At 37.1% G+C, this 22,037-nt stretch overlaps 1 protein-coding gene across 1 annotated transcript; it reads left to right on the top strand.

The window, feature by feature from the left end:
- Positions 1-214: 214 nt before the first annotated feature.
- On the top strand, positions 215-16,340 carry pdcd10b (programmed cell death 10b). The gene is made up of 8 exons (XM_067452328.1): positions 215-374; positions 6,708-6,871; positions 7,619-7,672; positions 7,873-7,990; positions 8,188-8,314; positions 13,905-13,983; positions 15,648-15,730; positions 15,891-16,340. The coding sequence occupies exons 2-8, from the start codon at positions 6,782-6,784 to the stop codon at positions 15,970-15,972; spliced, it is 633 nt and encodes a 210-aa protein (XP_067308429.1). The 5' UTR covers positions 215-374; positions 6,708-6,781; the 3' UTR covers positions 15,973-16,340.
- Positions 16,341-22,037: the final 5,697 nt, after the last annotated feature.

Here is a 22,037-nt window from a genome sequence, read left to right on the forward strand (position 1 = left end):
TGGTTATAGTGGTTATTTTGGTAATGTTTGCCCTTTTTTAGTCCTGTTCTGCACATACATTTATTTATACAATTGCAGTCTGTATTTTTACGCAGAACAATTTCTGTATGTTTACTGCTTAAACATAAAAAAGATTTAAAACAATATTTTACATTACAGTCAAAGCAAAATATGAGACGCTAAAACGCCCATAGATTGTGCCGTCTGGTTGGTCAAGAGACGGAAGTCGTCACTTTTCTTACAGCTCACGCAGAAAACTTCCGACTTCCGAAGTTGAAAACAAACACAGCTACATTTTGCTACCTAAGCGTCAAGGAATTGTTTAGTTAACGTTACCTTTCCGCCGTAGGACGTGCAGGCGAAGACGAAAGCAGGTATTTCAGTTGACATTGATCATGTTATAAGTTTACAGACGTCGAGACGAGTAGCTCTATATGCTAACTTTGATAGCCAGCCGGCCACCCTCTTGCTATGAAAGCTAGGCTGCTAACGTTAATTCTAAAATAGGCTTGAATGATTTCAGGATGAGGTCTGTTTGATTTCGCTCTGACAGTTTATACAACCAAACTGAATCGATATGAACCCGAAGGACTAAATTTAATAATAAAGAGCCTAGAAAACAATTGCTGCATAACCTGCTAACCCGTTACAATGGATAATTAATTAATATAGTTTCACTAGGATCGACTTTGTATGTTGTTTAAAATCATTTAAAAAGAGTCAGATAACGTCGATAGTATGTGCTTTAGGCGAGGCTCTGCTGTTACTTGTGTAACTTAGGTTAATTACTTATTAGAAAAATACCATAGCAGTATTCTTTTCCCCACCTTATTATAGTAGGGATTTCAACGATATTTCAGTAAGTCATTGCATCTTTTGAGCATACCTCCAATTAACAATATAATTAATTTAATAGTACTGAATATATTTTAGATTTTATAGTGTATAATATTAATTGTTATAGATGTTTAAGCAGAAGTCTAAGTGGCATTATACTTTTTAAAATCTATATTCAGAGTATAAGGACAATCTTTAACTAGACAAACTCTTCCTTTAAATGTTGAACATGTCTTATTTATTTATTTATTTATTTAATTTTAGGGTTGTTACAGTTAACGTGATTTTACCAAGTAGAACATGTTCCTGGATCATTGATCAACATCCTTATTGATCCTGGAACAACATTCCAAACAATAGGATAGTTTTTATTTTTAAATTTTAAATTTAAATTTTTATTTTTAGTTAATGTCAAGTTTAGGCTCACAACAAGGGTTAGTTAGAGGCTTCTACACCATTCTTCTTCATCTATCATTTTCGTCTGATTTTTGGGATAAATTATGTGTTGGGATAGGGTTAGGATTAGGACTATGTTTTTGGACAGGATCAACAGTACAGGTGCTGGTCATATGATTAGAATATCATCAAATGTTTTATTTATTTCACTAATTCCATTCAAAAAGTGAAACTTGTATATTACATACATTCATTACATACATACTGATATATTTCAAATGTTTATTTTGGTGATTATAACTGACAGTTAAGGAAAATCCCAAATTCAGTATCTCAGAAAATGTGAATATTGTGAAAAGGTTCAAAGGAGGGCAAGACACAAAGGGTCATTGCAAAAGAGATTGGCTGTCCACAGAGCTCTGTGTCCCAGCACATTAATAGACAGGCGAAAGAAAGAAAAAGATGTGGTAGAAAAAAGTATAAAAGCAATAGGGATGGGTATCGTTAAAGGGGTACTTCAGCGCTGGGAAGATTAATCTGTATTTAAACTGGGTCATCAATGTAGTAGAAATCTGAGTTGAAGACACTACAATTAAAAACTGAACGTGTCTGTTCAATATAATGAGTGAGTCACCGTGCGAGTATCACAGCACTGAGCACTAACTGCAGGAGTCAGATAAATGAGCTGATGAGCTCTCGTGATGAGAGCTGAGGTAATCGCGACTACACTCGCAACATACATTCACAACACGATTTCAGTCTGGCGCGTTTCAGTTCATGCCTTTGCAAGCTTAACTTTCATAGAAATTAATTTGAGAAGTTAAGACTTCCATTGCTCACCATATCTCCGTTTAAATGAGTGCCTGTAGCTGAGCTGAGCTCTGAGTGTGATCTCCATCCCCGTGTGCGGGTTCAAAACATGCGGAAATGGCTCCCTCTGCTGGCTGTATTCTTTAGCCTTTGGCCAAACATTCCTCTTATGATGCAAATATCGTCAATTTGTGTCAAAGGAGGAATTTTTTCCAGAAATAAAATGCATAAATCTCTTGTCTCAGGGGGATATGAGGGGGGAAAGCACAATCATTTGAATATACTCCAGGGTTTCTCCTGATACAAAGCCATATGCTAATCGCTGAAGTAACCCTTTAAGGTTTTAACGGGATTACTACTCTTACCGATACTGCTTATCGATCCGGTACTTTAATGGTATCCTTATCGGTTCTTTTTGTAAGACTTTATTATAATAAAAAGAAAAATTAAGAAAATAATTAACATATCTATAGCAAAATAAACAGCAATGTGTAAACAAAACGAATATAAAACATCTATCACCAGTGCAGGGTAATGACCTACAAAAGACATCTAATAATCAAATATAAAATAACACTGCATAGTTTTCACTGTACAAATTAATAGATTATTGTTTTTTAATCTGATACTAGTTGTAAGTATCTTTCTCTTCGCCTTTTGTTTGATTCACATTAATGACACAATCGTCAGGGTTTATTAGACGCTGTCCCTTTAAGACAGAATGCAGATCTTATAATATACATAATATTTTCTCCCAAATATTAACGCCCATTTAAGACATAAACTGTGTTTAAGTGAATACTCTCCAAGCGGTCATTTTGACATAGGCTGACGCGCACGTTGCATTGGTTTCAAAGCGCACACGCATAAGCCGCCTTGAAGCTGGAAACTCTTGCGCGGATTATTGCGCTTTTAATAGCTCTATCTATTTATTAACAAACGCGTTTCACAATTTAGCAACAGTAGAGAATGCATTTTACAATAATCACAGATTGTGCTTATTCTGGCATTAAAGGGTTACTTCAGCGATTAGCATATGGCTTTGTATCAGTAGAAACCCTGGAGAATATTCAAATTATTGTGCTTTCCCCCCTCATATCTCCCTGAGACAAGAGATTTATGCATTTTATTTTTTGGAAAAATTCCTCCTATGATGCAAAATGACGATTTTTGCATCATAGGAGGAATGTTTGCCCAGAGGCTAAAGACTACAGCCAGCAGAGGGAGCCATTTCCGCATGTTTTGAATCTGCGCATGGGGGATGGGAGATTACACTCAGCTGGCAGGGAGAGCTCAGCTTGCAGACATGATCATTTAAACGGAGCTATGGTGAGCAATGTAAGTCTTTTAACTTCTCAAATTCATTTATATGAAAGTTAAGCTTGCAAAGGCATGAACTGAAACGCGTGCCAGACTGAACTCGCTTTGTGAATGTATGCCGCGAATGTAGTCGCAATTACCTCAGCTCTCATCACTCGTGCAGTTAGTGCTCAGGGCTGTGATACTCGCGCGGTGACTCACTCATTATATTGAACAGATGTTCAGTTTTTAATTGTAGTGTCTTCTCTAACTCAGTCACAGTAATGAAGTTGGTGGTGTTGGGAATGGCCTCACAGGGCAGCGAAGCATTCTGGGAATTGTAGTCTTTCATCCCCATGGGACAAAAATACATTTTCTGTCTTTTCTCAGTCTAGAAGACACCAAATTCAAAAATAATTTCACATTTCTACTGCATTGATGACCCAGTTTAAATACAGATTCATCTTTCCAGCGCTGAAGTACCCCTTTAAGTTTGGGGTTTGGGGGAACCAATGTTCAATGCTGTGAAGGGAAGGAAGTTGCGCAAGACGGAATGCGGCATTTTTAATAGTTACCTCATATCTATTTTTAATTCCAACTATTCTACAATTCCAACAATTTCACAACCAAATGGGAAATCGATTAATTTCACAGGCCTGAAGTATAACCAGACTAAACTTTGTTGGCAATCGTCGGCACTCATTAACAGGGACTGTCGTGTCATGCACGCTGTATCCGCGTGAGACCCATCCCTAAATAGGGATAACCGCACCCTAGAGAGGATTGTGAAACAAAACCCATTCAAAAATGTGGGGGAGATTCACAAAGAGTGGACTGCAGCTGGATTCAGTGCTTCAAGAACCATTTTGCAGAGCTGAAGGTCACTATCAGAGCAACCTGGGCTCTCATAACACCTGAGCAGTGTCACTGACTGATCGACTCACTGCCACGCCGCATTACTGCAGTAATTCAGGCAAAAGAAGCCCCAACTAAGTATTGAGTGCTGCTGTACATGCTCATACTTTTCATGGTTATACTTTTCAGTTGGCCTAGATTTCTAAAAATCCTTTCTTTATATTGGTCTTAAAGGGTTACTTCAGCGATTAGCATATGGCTTTCTATTAGGGGTGTAACGATTCGTTTTAACAACGATTCGATTCGTATCACGAATCTTTTTTGAGGTTTTCGATGCGATTCAAGGACGATATTGGTTCATTTAGAACGATACGATCCAAAACAATTCAGTGAATTGAAATTGATTCTGTAACTTTTTAGCCCAAAATTTAAGTCAGTGAGACTGAAATAAATGCGTCCAGGTGAAGTTTCCTAGATTCCTGTTGTTTCTTTTAAGGGAACCAGGTATCAATTAATTATGGATATAAACAAACAAGTAAACTATTAATGGCAAATGTGTTCCCATTTTATTTAAATAAAGTGCAAACAACAGTTTAAGGTTGAATTAACAGGAAGTTAACCTTTTCTGTTCTCATTTTCAATAGAAGCACAGTAAGTGCAACCAACATACTACTACTGCTACTTCTGCTTTTTTTTTCAACATAAAAAATATTACAATATTAATATCAAAAATAAAGTGCAATTTTGCTGTTCTTTTTCAACATAAAAATAATACAAATATAATATTAATATCAAAAATAAAGTGCAGCCAACATCTCTTCAGGTTGAATGAGCAGTGGCTGAACCTGCTACTAATACAAACAGCGAGCGACTTATTAAGAACATCTCCGTCTTTACTAAAGCCAAAGTGTTTCTACGAACTGGACCGCAATGGTGGCTTGATAATTTCTCGCTCGTTGGCTTCTGCTCCGCCATTCACTGTCATGACAAATCCTGTCCGTGCTATGTTTTGTTTTCTTTGCGCTCGCTGCTAGCGCGTGGCTGACGTCACATATAGGCAGACTTTATCATTAAAAGGGCTAAGAAAAAACATCCATATAAAGTCTGACATGCTTAAATCAAATGCATTATTTCCTATTATCAATACAATCGATCAATTGCCTTTTAAAACAGTATTAGATCGATATGTCGTCCGGAAGGCCAACTTGCCGAGCACAGATCGATGTAGTTGGATCATAGGAATATAAATCGATACATCGATTTAGTAGATGAATCGTTACACCCCTACTTTCTATCCCTGGAGAAACCCTAGAGTATATTCAAATGATCCTGCTCCCCCCTCTCATATCCGCCTGAGACGAGAGATTTCTGCATTATATTTCTGGAAAAATTTGCGTCATCTGTAAAATGCTTGGCCAGACGCTAAAGGCTACAGCCAGTAGAGGGAGCCATTTCCGCCATGTTTTCAACTCGCATATGGGGGATGGGGTCGCACTCACAGCTCAGCTCGGCTCAGGCATTCATGGAAACGGTGCGGCCAGCGGAGCACAATGAGTATTTTATCTTCTCAAGTTAATTCCTATGAAAGTTAATCTTCCAAAAGCATGAACTGAAAACGCGCCAGACTGAACACACGCTGAGAACTACTGCCGCGAGCGTGGACGCGTTTACATCAGCTCTCATCACGAGAGCTCCTTCAGCTCATCACGATGTGTGTAAAACTCCTGCTGCGTGTGTGCTGACACTTCCTCAGCAGCTAAATCACAATATACTGAACAGACACATTAAGTTTTTAATTGTAGTGTCTATTGTCTAACTGAACTGATTTTGAAGATGAGCACGATGGTGGGAAAGTAAAAGTGATTCAGTAGCGGTGGCTTTGGGAATGGCCTCACAGGGCAGCAAAGCAGTCTGGGATTTGTAGTCTTTTATCCCTAATTAGACAAACACATTTTCTGTCTTGTCTCAGTCTAGAAAGCACCAAATAAAATAAAATCTCATTTCTACTACATTAATGACCAAGTTTAAATACAGATTCATCTTCCCAGCGCTGAAGTACAACCCTTTAAGTGATTACATTAAAAATTAATTAAAGTAATATTAATATTCTAAAATACTGAATTTGGGATTTTCCTTAGTTGTCAGTTATAATCATTGAAATTAAAATAAATAAATCAGTCTGTGTGTAATGAATGAATGCAATATACAAGTTTCACTTTTTGAATGGAATTAGTTAAATCAATGATGATATTTTAATTATATGACCAGCACCTGTAGATGTTGATTCAGGAAAATGTCTTCGCAAATTCATGGCGACCTACAATTGCCCTAGTCTCAAATCTTTGAACTCAACGTGTTCTTAAAAATAGTTCTAGGGTAAACATTTACTTGAATATCAAAAACAATATACTATACTATTGCTAGTGCTATTGATTGTTATTATTTGTGAATAAAAAAATAATTATTGGAAGATAGTCATTAATTCAGTATATTTTTTCTAAACATTGTAGTGCGCTTGAGAGGACTGTGAGTGAGTTGTGTGGCTCAGCTGCCCATTTTCACCTGTGGTGGGCCTCCATTGAGGATGACAATGGAAGAGATGAAGAATGAAGCTGAGACAAATTCAATAGTCTCTATGACATTATATGCAGTCATGTACCCAGTCTTCAATGAGGTATTTACATTTACACCTCACTTTAAGCCAATATGAATTGTTAATTGGTCATAAAATGTATTTGCTGTGTATATTGTCTGTGTACCTGTGTGTGTGTGTGTGTGTGTGTGTGTGTGTGTGTGTGTGTGTGTGTGTGTGTGTGTGTGTGTGTGTGTGTATATTTATATATAATGCTCTCAAAGTTATGGTTTTTAAATTGAAAAATCTCATACTCACCAAGGCTGCAATTATTTGATCAAATATACAGTAAAAACATTATATTGTGTGAAATTATTGTACTTTTTTATTTGATTTCATTAAAAAATTTAATTTATTCCTTTGGTGGCAAAGCTGAATTTATAGCATAACTACTCCCAGTCTTCAGTGTCACATGGTCCTTCAGAAATCATACTGATATGCTGATTTGGTGCTTAAGAAACATTATTGGCCTATATTATAATAAATTTTGGAAACAGTGCTGCTTGCATTTTAAACAATGTGGAAACTGTGAACCCCCTAGATCCTTTGATAAGTCAAAAAACAGCACTTATTTGAAATTAACATTATATTTAAATTATGCATGTCTTTACTGTCACTTTGATCAATTTAATGTCTCCTTGCTGAATAGAAGTATAAATTACTTTTTGTTTTTTGTTTTAACTGACCCCAAACTTTTGAATGGCAGTGTAGCTTACAACAGTTGAAATGTTATCATAAAGTATGTGAATATGAAATGCTGGTCTGATTTTGACTTTCATAATATGACAGTTGGAGAGGATAAACCTGTCAGCGGCTCAGACATTGCGGGCAGCATTTATCAAAGTAAGACTTGCTGAAAGTGTCCATTTATCAGCTAGCAAATGCCGATAGTACAGTATTTATTTTTCTGACATGTTATCTCTCTTCATCTGAGTTTTGTGATGATTGTTTTTTTTTTTTTTTAAGATTGATTTCAAGCTTAACATAATGTGAGGTTTACTGATGTGCGTTTAATGCTATTTAATCATGGCAACCCTCTAAAGGCAGAGAAAGAGAACCCAGGGCTCACTCAGGATATCATCATGAAGATACTAGAGAAGAAGAACGTGGAGCTCAACTTCACAGAGTCGCTACTACGCATGGCTGCAGATGATGTGGAGGGTAAGAAAGCAATATGCCTCTGTTACAGTCCCTATTTCTGCACCTTTCCTGCAGTAACACTCAAAATAATACAAGTAATGATTGACCAACAAAGTCTCTTTTTTTTTCCAGTTAATATCAAAGTGATATAAGTGATCACGTGTAGCTGATTCAGTATCTGAAACTAAGAAGTTTTGTGTCTGACCACTATTTCACAGAATACATGATTGAAAGACCGGAGCAGGAATTCCAGGACCTTAACGAGAAGGCACGAGCCCTCAAACATATCCTAAGTAAAATCCCAGATGAGATCAACGACAGAGTGCGCTTCCTACAGACCATAAAGTGAGGATCCTGTGCTTTGTAATAAAGGGTTAGTTCATCCAAAAATGAAAATTCTGTCATTTACCTTGTCATATTTTCGTTCATCTTTGGAACACAAATTAAAGATTTTTTCATATTAAATCTGAGAGATTTCTTACTGCGGTGCAACTACCATTTTGATGCTTCAAAAACTATGGCCAACTAAAAAGATCGTAAAACTAATCCAATATAAACTGAGCGGTTTAATCCAGATTTTCAGAAGAAACACAATAACTTTGTATTATGAATATATTTAATTTAGGCTTCTTTTCACATATAAACATTGATCAACACGCATCAGTTGTGGCAAACGGAAGCGCAAGCATGATCGCTTGACTTGCGAGAACCAAAGAGGTTCATGCTTGTGTATTATGCAGCACGTTTACGCTTCCACAAGAGGTTTGTTCTTGTGCCTCAAGCAAGTTCAGTTAAGCTTCTATTTATGTTTGCTGATGAATGTTTATATGTGAATAAAAGCCTAAATGCAATCCGTTTATCATGTAAAGTGATCGTGTCTCTTCATAAAAATGTCTTCTAAACCGCTCCATTAATATGGATTAGTCTTTTGATCGCTTTATGAACTTTTTGAAATCTCAGTGGTAGTTGCATAGACTGTCAATGAAGGAACAGATTTAATCAAAATGATCTTGATTTGTTTTCCGAAGATGAACGAAACTGAGTGAATGATGACAGAATTTGAATCTTTGTGGGAACTATACTTTTATCCTTGATGGAAAAGTGTTAAAGATCTGGATATGGTTACACCAGACATTTGGACCGAAAGTCCACACTAGAGGCTTAGGCCGGGGACACACTGCAAGCGTGCCGTGAGCGTCTCGGCTGCGTGGCGTGTCCGTTTTTATTTCGGCTCCCATGTTAACCGGTTAGAGCTTGCATACTGCCTGCGTCACACGCGTGGTCCGAGCTGCGCGGAAAACGCATGCATGGTTCAAATAGAAGAGACGCCTATTTTTCACGCGACATGCGTGTTGGAAGCGTTTCTAGGCAAAATAGCATAGGAAAAGATGTTTGTATGCCATTTTGACATGAATACATATTAATAAATGACATTTTCATGTTTGAAAGTCTGTAGGTTAACATAAAAGCAGATATAGGCCTAATTGTAATAATAAAAAACAACATAATTATCGATTTTGAAATATTAAACCTGTCAATAAAGAACAAAATATTCTGTAGCCTATTTTGCCATCAATACCATAGATATGTATGGCCAATAGGCTACTGCCGACGTTGTCTTTGCTGTATCAATAGGCAATATATTTATATTTAACATGAAGTATAGGGCTTCCCTGTACATTAATAGCAGCAGCAGCGCCGCGTCAGTCACGCTTCTGGTGTGCAAAGACAGAGAAAACGCCAGGCAGCCGCCCCACGGATGACACGCAACAGAAACGCCACACTCACACCACACTTGCAGTGTGTCTCCGGCCTTAGGCGGCATGTCCTCCGAAGCATTTTTAGCCAGCTGAAAACACTAGGCACTCTGAAAATGCCTCGCTGTGGACGCTTAATAGGGTTTTGGCAGCGACGCATATGATACAGAATATCAGTGAAAGTGTTCCTAGCATCTCATTTCACTGGTAGTTTGTTTCTGTATAAATTCTATAAAAAATGCGATATAATGTAAAGTATTTGATCTGGCTTTTGTTTTAACTGATTTTGTTCTGTTATTATACTGCTTGTTTTCATCTGTTGATGTTATACAAGCAGAATGTGAAGTTTGGTCGGTGTTGTATTTGTCCCAGCCCTCCTTCACTGTGGTTGGGCAGCTGGGTGAAAAGTAACAGTGATGAGCACTGCATTTTACTCAAAGTTGAACATTCTTCAACTCTCTGTGACCAGTAAAAAACACGGCACTCCCATTGAAAACAACTGAATACACCAGTCAGCCGAATGAATGAACAAACGCTTTGGTGGACACGTGGCCTTAGTGACTTCTAGCTAGTTCTTTATTCGGTTGAACCATTTGTTTAATTCGGTTGGCTGTCGGCAAGTGTCTGTCTTGCTAGTTTTTGCTGTGAGTTTTCAAATGTTGGCTCTAGTCGGGCTCCTGTCGGTGACATTTTGGCCAATGCAACATGTTGAATCGGCTTCAGGGCCATCGTTGAGAGAGAACTCTGGCTGTTGAGCACGAGAATAAAAGCAAAAGTGATGAAAGCGACCAAAGTCAAGATGGCACAGACAGAAGGTTGTTTTAATTCATACTTGAGTTCATTCTAATATGTGAATATTTTCATAACAACATGAGCCACCTGGAAAGAAAGTGATCAACATGATTTACATTTAAAATAGTAAGCAAACACTACTTTGTTTACGCATGTATAGCCACAGGTTAGCCTAGTTTTGGTTTCTCTTTTTAAATGACAAAAATAGAGTATTGATACCTGCTTATATAACCCATCAAGTTACACGCAGGTGCAGAATGCAAGGCGACGACACTGTCAGTTGGCATTGCTGCTATTTCTTTGACAGAGGCTTGGTGTGTCATGGCCTTTATGCATAGTCGCATAATATGATGTTTACCATCAGTGATCCAATGGAAGCCTTCAAATATGTGAGCAGAAGTTGTTGAAAAGCGAAAAACAAAAAACAAAACGTTGCTTCACATAACTAACAATAAATATAGCTTTCCATTATACTACGATACTACTTGGTCATGAATAAGATCATAGGTATTTTTATACACAAATAACACCCAGAAACTGTATTTTAAATGGATAAGAAACAATAAATAAATACACATACAATAAAACATAAGAAATTACATTTATATATTGTTGTTATTGTATGGGTTAGGGTTAGGACTGATTGTTATGACTGATTTTATCTGACATGCACAGTGAGGAATGTTGCACATAGATGCGCACTGTATATATAGACAGTTTCATTGGAAGCACGCGTGTTGCCACGGTTATGCACCTGGCCCGAAGTTAACTTCCGGTCTGTGTTTGTTTATTAGTCTGACTAGTTAATAGTATGGCACACTACTCAGTAAAAAAACACATTTTTGACGTACTATTCTTGGATAATATTATATAAATGAGTTGTACGGCTGTATCTTTGTCCTTATTTAAAAATATATTTAATTTGAAGACAAAGTGAATAAGTGTGCATACACGGTGCTGGTTCATAGTTGGAGAAATCAAGTATATGAAATATGTCCATAAAAAACTTAAATGCGCTCGTCCGGTCTGTACATGATCTATGTGGTGAGAGTTGTTAAACTCATTGTGGCGCTCTGTGGAGTAAACACTCTCTCTTGCGCATGCCACATGTTGTTTGAATTCTCTGCTGTAATGGAATCTCAGCTGTGCTTTTACCACAGTGCAACAGTGAAAAGACACCCCTCTCAAACACTGCACGTTCTGAATTTTTTTTAACCGACATACACCAGTATCATGGTATAATAACAATTCATATCATAACAAAAATCAATACCGGTATTCGGTATGAAACTAACCCAGCACTAACCGAGAGGCATTTCAAAGATGGCCGCTGAGTAAAATGACTTGATGTTCTTTCTATTAAAAAGTAAGCATGTATAAATGTCAACATTGGGTGCGTTTACATGCACGTTCTTAAGCCGATTATGCCTAATAAGCCGACAATGAACACGGTCATGTAAACGCGGTAACCCGTTTTTTTTTTTTCCGGAGTAAGGTCATAAACGGTGTAAGCATTAACCGGTCGGGACAGGTAATTTTTTGGCTCTTCCCCCGATTTCACGCTGCATTAAAACGCATTAACCTGCTTTCTGTCGGCTTATTGAAGTGCGCATGTGTGATAGGTGACAAAAAACGCAAACTTATAGCAGATTTAAATGCACCCAGACAGAGCGAGCTAGCGTTTTGCATGAAATAAGGAAATGTGTCACAAACGCAGACTCTTTTAAGACCCAGAACATTTTAAAGATGTGTTCATGCAGCAGAAGTAGAAGAGGTTCAGTCAAAACGCTGCATCTGTAACTGCATGAGAGTCGAAAAGAGTTGATTCCTCGACTCTGAATAACCCCAGAGTCGGGGTCGACTCCAGTACAGGAATCGACTCTCGGTGTCGACTCTGTTTCTGTGTCTGAAATCGCTCTATTTTACTGAATCTCTCATCTAAAGTGCCTGGAAGTTGAGTTCACTATAAGCAAGGAGTGAGTGAAATGAAGCGAGCTGCGAGGTACACTGACGTCGTGAAGGTCAGAGAGCTGTCGCAGAAACTTTGTCACACATTTATTTGAGTGCTTACTTTAGAAATAAAAAACAATCACATCGACTTTAGTTTGTAATTATAGGCTTCCTCCATGTTAGCTTTAGTTTAATTGATGATAATAAACTAAATATTATTGCAATAAATATAGATTTAGTTTCGCATGGTAACCATGTGTTTATTAAACTAACCATAAATCAAAAAAATATCAAGAAGAAACACATCAATAGTGTGCATTATTTTAGGTAGTATCTTTAACTCACCTTTTAAGACACTGATCATGTGCGTTTAGCACCAACACTTGACAACTTCTTTTTTCGTGACTTTTCCTAGGTTATGTAATAGATACAGAAATGTTGATAGCCACGAAAAAGTCATTGCTAAATTGGACTCATTTGGATGGCCACGCTAAAAGTGCGGTTTTAAGAGGATTTTAGGACTTTGTGTTGGGAAGAAATGATTTAAGTGTGTTACAACAGCAATTTTGTCTGATTTCTAACCCTGTATTGATGTAAAGTAAATGGAGTCGAGGAGTCGATTCCATAGACTCCCACAGTGGGAGTCAGGAATCGGAGTCGACTTCTAAAAACCTGGAATCGAACACCCCTACATGAGGGATAATATGAGCCGTAAATCTCCCGCTGACACGGTGCACGCTTTATTTAAAATCACAACTGATGTAACATTTGGAATACTCTGAGTCAGATATACGGACATTATTATTTTTGACATCACTACAAGGAAATAACCCGGTTTATCAATAAAGTCATTTAAACGTGGTTTACTTGCATTGTCAGTTTACTGGTTTGCATGTAAACGGGGAAAGCACGCTGTAACTTAATGTCCCTTTATGTCAAAAGTAACTTGGCTAGGTTGTATCTTGCTGGTGCATCCAGCCCCTGGCCCAGTGATCAGCATGACACTTAACCTCCGGTCCCTGGGGGGATTGTCCCCGTAATAAGCATACTGTAAGTCACTTAGGATAAAAGCATCTGCTAAATGACTACTTATGTTGAACTTACTTACTACAAACTAGAGTAATGATCACGCAATGTCTGCAGTCAATATCATTTGGAGCCTATAGATTTTAGTCCCCTTATAGCCTTGCATAAAGTCAAGTGCTTTAGTTTTAATCAAGCAATCAGCCAGCAATTAATCGACTAAGCAATCTCACACAGCTGACAATAACATGGATACATAGACCTCAGGAGATGTTCAAACGTGAAAGATTTGTAGACATTTTAATGGGCCTCACCTCTATTATCTTGCCATTCTCCACTGCCTGACTGCTGAGTCAGCGCTTCGCTGTTCATAAATGTATTCATCACTCCTGACCTCTCGCTGATTTCCACAGAGACATCGCCAGTGCTATAAAGGAGCTGCTGGACACAGTCAACAATGTGTTTAAGAAATATCAGTATCAGAATCGCAGGGTAAGTATTTCTTAGTTCACAGAAACACTGTTGCTCAGACAAGTTGGGATGGTTTTTAGAAGTATATTTTGGGTTTAATTCAAGTTAAGCTAAACTAACAGCTCTTAAAATTGATTGTAGAACTCTACAATTCTGGATTTTTTGTTTTTTTGTTGTTTAAAATAGAGATTTTAAATAACAACACGAAGCGATTAGGTGGGGTTTTTAATTTTTTTATCACTTTTACTCGGGACATGCTAGTTGGCAACATAGGATTCCATTCATTATGCTAAGCTAAGCTAGCAGGGACCCTGCCAAACTAAAACAATGCATGCACTGAGACAAAAATGCATTTGCCCATATATCTAAATATAGGAAAGAAATTGAATAAGCCCTATTTCTAAAAATGGTGGAGTGTTCCTTTAAACACTAGAAAAGGGATTCTGAACTTCCTTTCCACTCAATAAAATGTAAAGCTGCATTATTATCAACCATTCAATCAGCTTTATTTATATGGCGCTTTTACAATAACGATTGTTTGACCTAATTAATACATTTAATTTGTGTATTTAGTTGAATAACTTGGATCATAATTTTAGTGTCCCCAACTGAGCAAGCCAAGCCAAAGGCGACAGTTGGCAACTGATGTTCAATGGATGAACAATGGAAATTCAGATATTCTTATTAATTGTTAAAAGATCGCAATATCAATTCAAACACCCACACAATCTTATCCCTAAATGACAGCTATTAACGAAGTACTGGATATAAACATTGATGTCAATGATAGCGTTAAAAATAGAGTAAATCACCTTTTCAAAGTAACTTGACACTTTAAATAAAGATTGTATCAATTACATCGCTATGCCAGAAGGTGGCGTGTTACTGTCATTGAATCATTCAAGAAATTTCAAGAAGTGTTAAGTCCGCCATGTAAATAGTGTCGCCATGGTGCAAGTGCAACTGGCTTTTAAAGAGAATGGGAGATGAGACTCTGATTGGTTTATTGCACGTTATGATCAGAACACCTCTGATTCATTAAGAGAATGGGGACAACCGTTTTAGACTATGGCACCCCAAACATTTTCCCATCGTTAAACTAGTAAAAGTGGATTCTGACTCGCCCTAAGAGCACTTGTGCCATGCGCTTCGGACGTTAAAATGGAGCTCCTAAAAAAATCTAAATGGAAAAATCATGGAAATCATTTTGAAATTATGCTCAAAAAATTCTTATTATTATCAAAGATTTTGTTTATTTATTGCTATTTTTGTGAAATCCTTTTCCCCTGGAAAATCTTTGCATCCTAAAAAAAAAGAACAACATTTTTTTTGAAGTGGAAGTCTTTTAAAATAATGTAACATTTAAAATATGTTAGCTTACATGTAATTATATAACAGCTATATATATATATATATATATATATATATATTATAATATATATATTTACACACACACACAGATCAGGCATAACATTATGACCACTGACAGATAAAGTGAATAACACTGATTGTCTCTTCATCACGGCACCTTTTAGTGTTTAAACAAAGTGAACATTTTGTCCTCAAAGTTGATGTGTTAGAAGCAGGAAAAATAGGCAAACGTAAGGATATATGCGAGTTTGAAAAGTGCTTATAAGAGTTAACATTTTTAATATTAAATCTAATACGAAGACTTTTTTTTCCAGGCACTTGAACACCAAAAGAAGGAGTTTGTGAAGTACTCCAAAAGCTTCAGTGATACGCTGAAAACATACTTCAAAGATGGAAAGTAAGCATGCAGACAGTGACGGATGTTTTTTTCAAAGTGCAGCGCTCATGTTTCAGGCAGACATCTGTTTTACAGATCTTCTATGAAAGTGCATTTCTCAATGAAAAACGATGGGCCAATTGATGTCCCGAGCACTGACTTTCCTCTTTCTCGTCCGCAGGGCAATAAACGTCTTTATCAGTGCCAACAGGCTTATCCACCAAACTAACTTGATACTGCAGACCTTCAAAACCGTCGCCTAGGAGACGCAGCTGTGATGTGCGGAAGTGTGGAGCCAGTTTTGTGTAATATACAAAGATTTTTGTCTTTTGAAAGTATAATTTATAAACTTTTGCCTCATTTGAAGGAACTTGAGGAGTTCAAGACATGTTAGTTTACTCTTAGCAGAATAATCATGATTTTTCACTCTTCATTACTTTTTTCTTTCACTGTTGTTCCAATCAAATGAAAGCCAAAAGACTTTGCGCCTTAAAGTGTCATGCAACATTCCATATACAAAGTGTAAATATTGCAATTCTTTGTCATTCAGACATAAAGAATAAGAATAAATGATGTATTTAACAGATATTTGGTTATAAATGTTCAATAAATAGTTTCCAAATGTTTAATATTCTCTGTCTTGGGAGGTTTTCAATTTATGCGCTTAATATATCCCTCAGATGCAGCAAGGAAGTTAAGAAAATGACTTTTATGAAGTCTGCTCTGTAATGTACATTAAAAAGCACGGTTAATGGAAGAGCTCTTCGACTTTCTCTGTTTAAGTGGATGTTTAATGGCCTCTGTAATGTCTGGGCAGATACCAGAAGGGGGTGTCCTGGGCTGAAAGATGCTGAGGATAGTCTCATAATGCTATTGGTTTTGAAACGTAAGACCTAAACTTGGCATTTTATTTTTGTATTTGATTTTATGTACAAACATACATTACCATTCAAAAGCATGCAGACCATTTTATCCTCAAAGTTTGTGTTAGAAGCAGGAAAAATGTGAAGTGCTAAAGATTTGAGCAAGTTTGACCAGGGCTAAATTGGGATAGCTAGACGATGGCATCGCCAAAACTACAATGTGATGCTTTGGACAATTTTCTGCTGGGAAACCTAAGCACCTACCTAAGCATTGCTGCAGACCATCTACACCCTTTCAAGGAAACGGTATTCCCTGGTGTCCGTGGCCTCTTTCAGTAGGATAATGCGCCCTGCCACAAAGCAAAAATGGTTCAGGAGTGGTTTGAGGGGCACGAGTTTGAGGTGTTGACTTGGACTCCAAATTCTCCAGATCTCAATCCAATCAAGCATCTGTGGGATGTGCTGAACAAACAAGTGCGATCCATGGATATCTCACCTGGCAACTTCAGGACTAAAAGAATCTGCTGCTAACATCTTGGTGCCAGATACCACAGCACACTTTCAGGGGTCTAGTGGAGGTCATGCCTCGACAGGTCAGGGCTGTTTTGGCACAAAAGAGGATCATAATTTTATGCCTGATCAATATATATAAATATTATAAAATGAACTTAACTTGATCAAAAGATCTTTTTTTTGTTCCACAGAAAAGTAATGTTATACAGACTTGGAATGATATGAGGGCGAGTAAATGATGATTTTAATTTTTTTAAACTATTTTCTTTCCCATTGTGTTTGCTGTTATTTTTTATATGTACCTATTCAAAAGGAGTCGGACCTTGCATACAAGTAGATTTCTCACCAAAAAATATTTAATAATTTAAAGGCCAAATGCAAAGATAAAACATTTTCGTTTACCTCATCATTGCGTTTTCTTATATATATATATATACACACTCACCTAAATGATGGAACACCTGTTCCAATTTCTCATTAATGCAATTATCTAATCAACCAATCACATGGCAGTTGCTTCAATACATTTAGGGCTGTGGTACTGGTCAAGACAATCTCCCGATCTCCATATTGAATGTCAGAATAGGAAAGAAAGGTGATTTAAGCAATTTTGTGCATGGCATAGTTGTTGATGCCAGACAGGCCAGTCTGAGTATTTCACAATCTGCTCAGTTACTGGGATTTTCACACACAACCATTTCTAGGGTTTTCAAAGAATGGTGTGAAAAGGGAAAAATATCCAGTATGCGGCAGTCCTGTGGGTGAAAATGCCTTGTTGATGCTAACGGCCAGTGGAGAATGGGCAGACTGATTCCAGCTGATAGGAGAGCAACTTTAACTAAAATTAAAGCTGCGAGCAGCGATGACGGGCCCAAGCCGGGGGCACCGCCACCCCGGTGGCATCAGCTTAACTGTGCGCAGAAGGCCAATAGGCATTTAATATGGGAAAAAATAAAAGGACTATGTCAAAGTCATTTGAATTCACCTCATTAACTGCAGAAACTGGTGCTGCTATGACCAGGAACCACAACAGTCACATCTATGAGATCAATTACATTTTATTCACTAATTTTATGTCAGATGATGTCAAATGTCAATTTCAAAATGAGTGCAGAACACTGTCCAAATGCTGAAGTTGTATTATCCTTACACTTCTCTTTGTGTTTTTGACCTACCGTAGCTTCTGTTTGTTCACCAGTCTTATGCAGTAAAAAGCATGCATGTTTTTATTTTAATATGTGTGGCATTCAATATTTTTAAAAATATAAATAAATAAATAAATCTAAATCACAGAAACCACAAAAATGATTTTAATATCAGTGTCAGGTAAGAGTAATATACATGCACAATTTTGTAAGTCCAGAAGGCCTGTATATTTTTTAAAGATATGTTATATTTTGTGTGGTTTTTTTAACTTATTTTTCACATCAAAGTGATAGCTATTTGTGATAGCCTATGATATAAAAGCGTTAAATTATGACAATCAAGAGACAAGGTGACACACACACACACACACACACACACACACACACACACACACACACACACACACACACACACACACACACACACACACACACACACACACACACACACACAGAGAGTGAGAGAGACCCCCCCACCACACACACACACACACTCACGCACACACACACACAGAGTGAGCCTGAGAGAGTGTGGGGGGGGGGGGGGGAGGACAGACAGAAAGAGAGAGGCATAGTCTGATTCCGATTGAACAAGATTTGAAACAAAAAATTAAATTTACATTCTCAAAAGAACTCATTCTGTGTGATTTATAAGCTTTTGTACCCATTGGGACCTCAATTTAGGTGACACGAGTCCCCATGAGTCTGTGTGCATTCAGGTTGAAGTCCCCACCAGGCTAGAAAAACATGAATATTGAACAAGATTTTAAACAAAAAATAATAATAAAATCTAAATGGTCGGAGAAAATTATTTGAAAAAGAAACTCAAATGTTTTTTTTATGTTAGTATTTTAGTTTTAAGAATTAATCTTCAAATACAAAATGTAAAAGAAAACCAATATATTGATAAAAAAAAATAATACAAAAAGTACATTCATTTTACATTTTTATTCTTTCTGAGTTTGGTGACTATAGATAAAACTAGCCAAGTGTTTTATTTTTATACATTTTTCTCAAAGACTTATCCAGCCGTGTTCATAAATAATGCTATACCCCCACCTTCTTTGTATTAACACAATTATTAAACTAATTATATAAAAAATATTGTCAATGCCTGTCAAATCTTCAGTGTCCTTTGTTTCATGTTGACCGAGTTGACTTTAGTATTTATCTAAAGGTCTTTTTATATTTGTATTTTCACAATTACGAAACTAATTATATAAAACGATGCTTTTTGTCAATATCAATGCTCTACAAATTAACTGGTTCCATACTTTTTCCATTTTTTTATTCAAACCCAGAAATATATATATATATTTATATATATATATATATATATATATATATATATATATATATATATATATATATATATATATATATATATATATATATATATATATATATATATATATATATATATATATATATATATATATATATATATATGTATATATCCTTTAATGCTGGCCAAAGCACACAGCAATAAAAGAGCTAATCTTTTCCTCATCAAAATGCAACTGGCACCCATCCCCCATCAGACACACACACACACACACACACACACACACACACACACACACACACAGTCAGAGTCACATGTCTGGTCTCTGGTGTGCTATCTTTCTGGGGACTCACCATAGACTTAATGGTTTTTATGCTGTAAAAACCATATATTCTGTCCTCCTACACTGCTCCTACCCATCACACAACTTTCTGCATTTTCACCTTTTCAAAGTAACTCATTCTGTTTGATTTATAAGCTTTTGTACCCATTGGGAAGTCCCCATGAGTCTGTGTGCATTCAGGTTTAAGTCCCCACCAGGCTAGAAAACCATTCACACACACACACAGAGGTAATGTTTTTTTTTGCTTGAAAACTTATACAATATTGCCCTCTACTGGTCATTTAAGTGAGAGCATAAGTGTTGAAAAAAAAAAAAAAAAAAAACAGTGTGATATAGAGAATAACCAGCAGGTGGGAGTATAGCCTTATTTATGAACCAGGCACTTGTGTTCTTATTTTGTGTTTTTTAGGCTTTTGCTACGGGAACACCGTTTGAGATATCCAATAACCGTTCGCATTTTAGCATCTTCTGTATATTTACTTCATGTTGTCCGAGTTTGGAGGAGATTGAATGAATCGCTTTTGAGGAGAGGGTAAAAACTCAGAGCTCGCTTTGCCACTTCTTGTTATCTTCCAACCAAATTATCTGACTTCCTGTTGGTCACAGCTAATGACTGTAAATTAGAAAGTTGTCCGGCTCGAAATGTACAATATATATTCCGAGTTTGGTGAATGTAGATAAAACTAACCCCCCCACTTTGGACAAAAGTGACACACTTCCTGCTGCCAGTTGGTGGCGCTATAACTTTGACTCACAAAAGTCATATCCATGTGATTGGCCTCTTACAACGAACACACAGCTGAAGTTTCATCAAAATGAATTAATGTATGCAAAAGTTATAACACACTTCCTGTTTCCCTTTTCTCGCCATAAATTCGTCTCTTCGCCACGGCAAAACCGTTTGAGATATCAAAAAGTTGCTTGCAATTTAGCATCCTCAGTGTCTTGACTTCAAGCTGACCGAGTTTGGTGCTAATCGGGTGAATCGTCTAGGAGGAGTATCGCAAATTCCACAGCATGTGTTTTCCAAACAACCCATAATAGCTCACTTCCTGTTGGGCGAAGCTTATGACTATGAGTGCGGAAGTTGTTCGGCCCGATGAGCTCTATAAGTGTACCGAGTTTCATACATGTACGTGCAAGTGTGTTTAATATATAGACCCTGTTTTTCAAGGGGGCGCTGTTGAGCCCCCCTGCCACGCCCGGGTCAAAGGCCTCTGCCCGACCCTGTTGGCCGCGCATTCCGATGCGTGTGCAAAGTTTCAAGAGTTTTCGAGCACGTTAAGTGCCCCAAAAATGCCCAAAAGGCGAAAAGATAATAATAATAATAATAATAATAATAATAATAATAATAATAATAATCCTTAGAAGAACAATAGGGCTCTGCGCCCTTTCAGGGCTTGGGCCCTAATAACCACTCATTTAACCGAGGTATGCAGCAAAGCATTTCTGAAGCCACAACACGCACAACCTTGAGGTGAATGGACTACAACAGCAGAAGACCCCATTTGGTATCACTCATCTCCACTACAAATAGGAAAAAGAGGCTACAATTTGGACGAGCTCACCAAAATTAGACAGTTACAGACTAAAAAAATTGTGCATGGTCTGATGAGTCTCGATTTCTGTTGAGACATTCAGATGGTAGACTCAGAATTTGGCATAAACAAAATGAGAACATGGATCCATTAATGTGGTGTAATGGTGTGGGGGATTTTTTCTTGGCACACTTTAGTCCCCTTAGTGCCAATTGGGCATCATTTAAATGTTACGGCCTACCATATATATATATATACTCTAAAAAATCAACCCAAGGGTTTTAAATATATATATGTATATATAGGCATGTTCTACTATTATGTGTGCGAGCTCCTCTTCTTGAACTTTTTCTTGAATGTTGAATGTTTGAACTTGAATGTTTTTTTTAGCTTGCGCACCAAAGTAATTTATCTACAAACTCCTCATGGGTTAGTTCACCCGAAAATGAAAATTCTGTCATTAATTGCTTACCCTAATGTTGCTTGACACCCGTAAGACCTCCGTTCATCTTCGGAACACAAATGAAGATATTTTTGTTGAAATCCGATGGCTCAGACAGGCCTTCATTGACACCAATGTCATTTCCTCTCACAAGACCCATAAAGGCACTAAAGACGTCGATACAAAGTCCATCTCACTA

This window comes from Pseudorasbora parva, chromosome 9, assembly GCF_024679245.1.
Source record: "Pseudorasbora parva isolate DD20220531a chromosome 9, ASM2467924v1, whole genome shotgun sequence".
NCBI classification, from domain to species: Eukaryota; Metazoa; Chordata; class Actinopteri; order Cypriniformes; family Gobionidae; genus Pseudorasbora; species Pseudorasbora parva.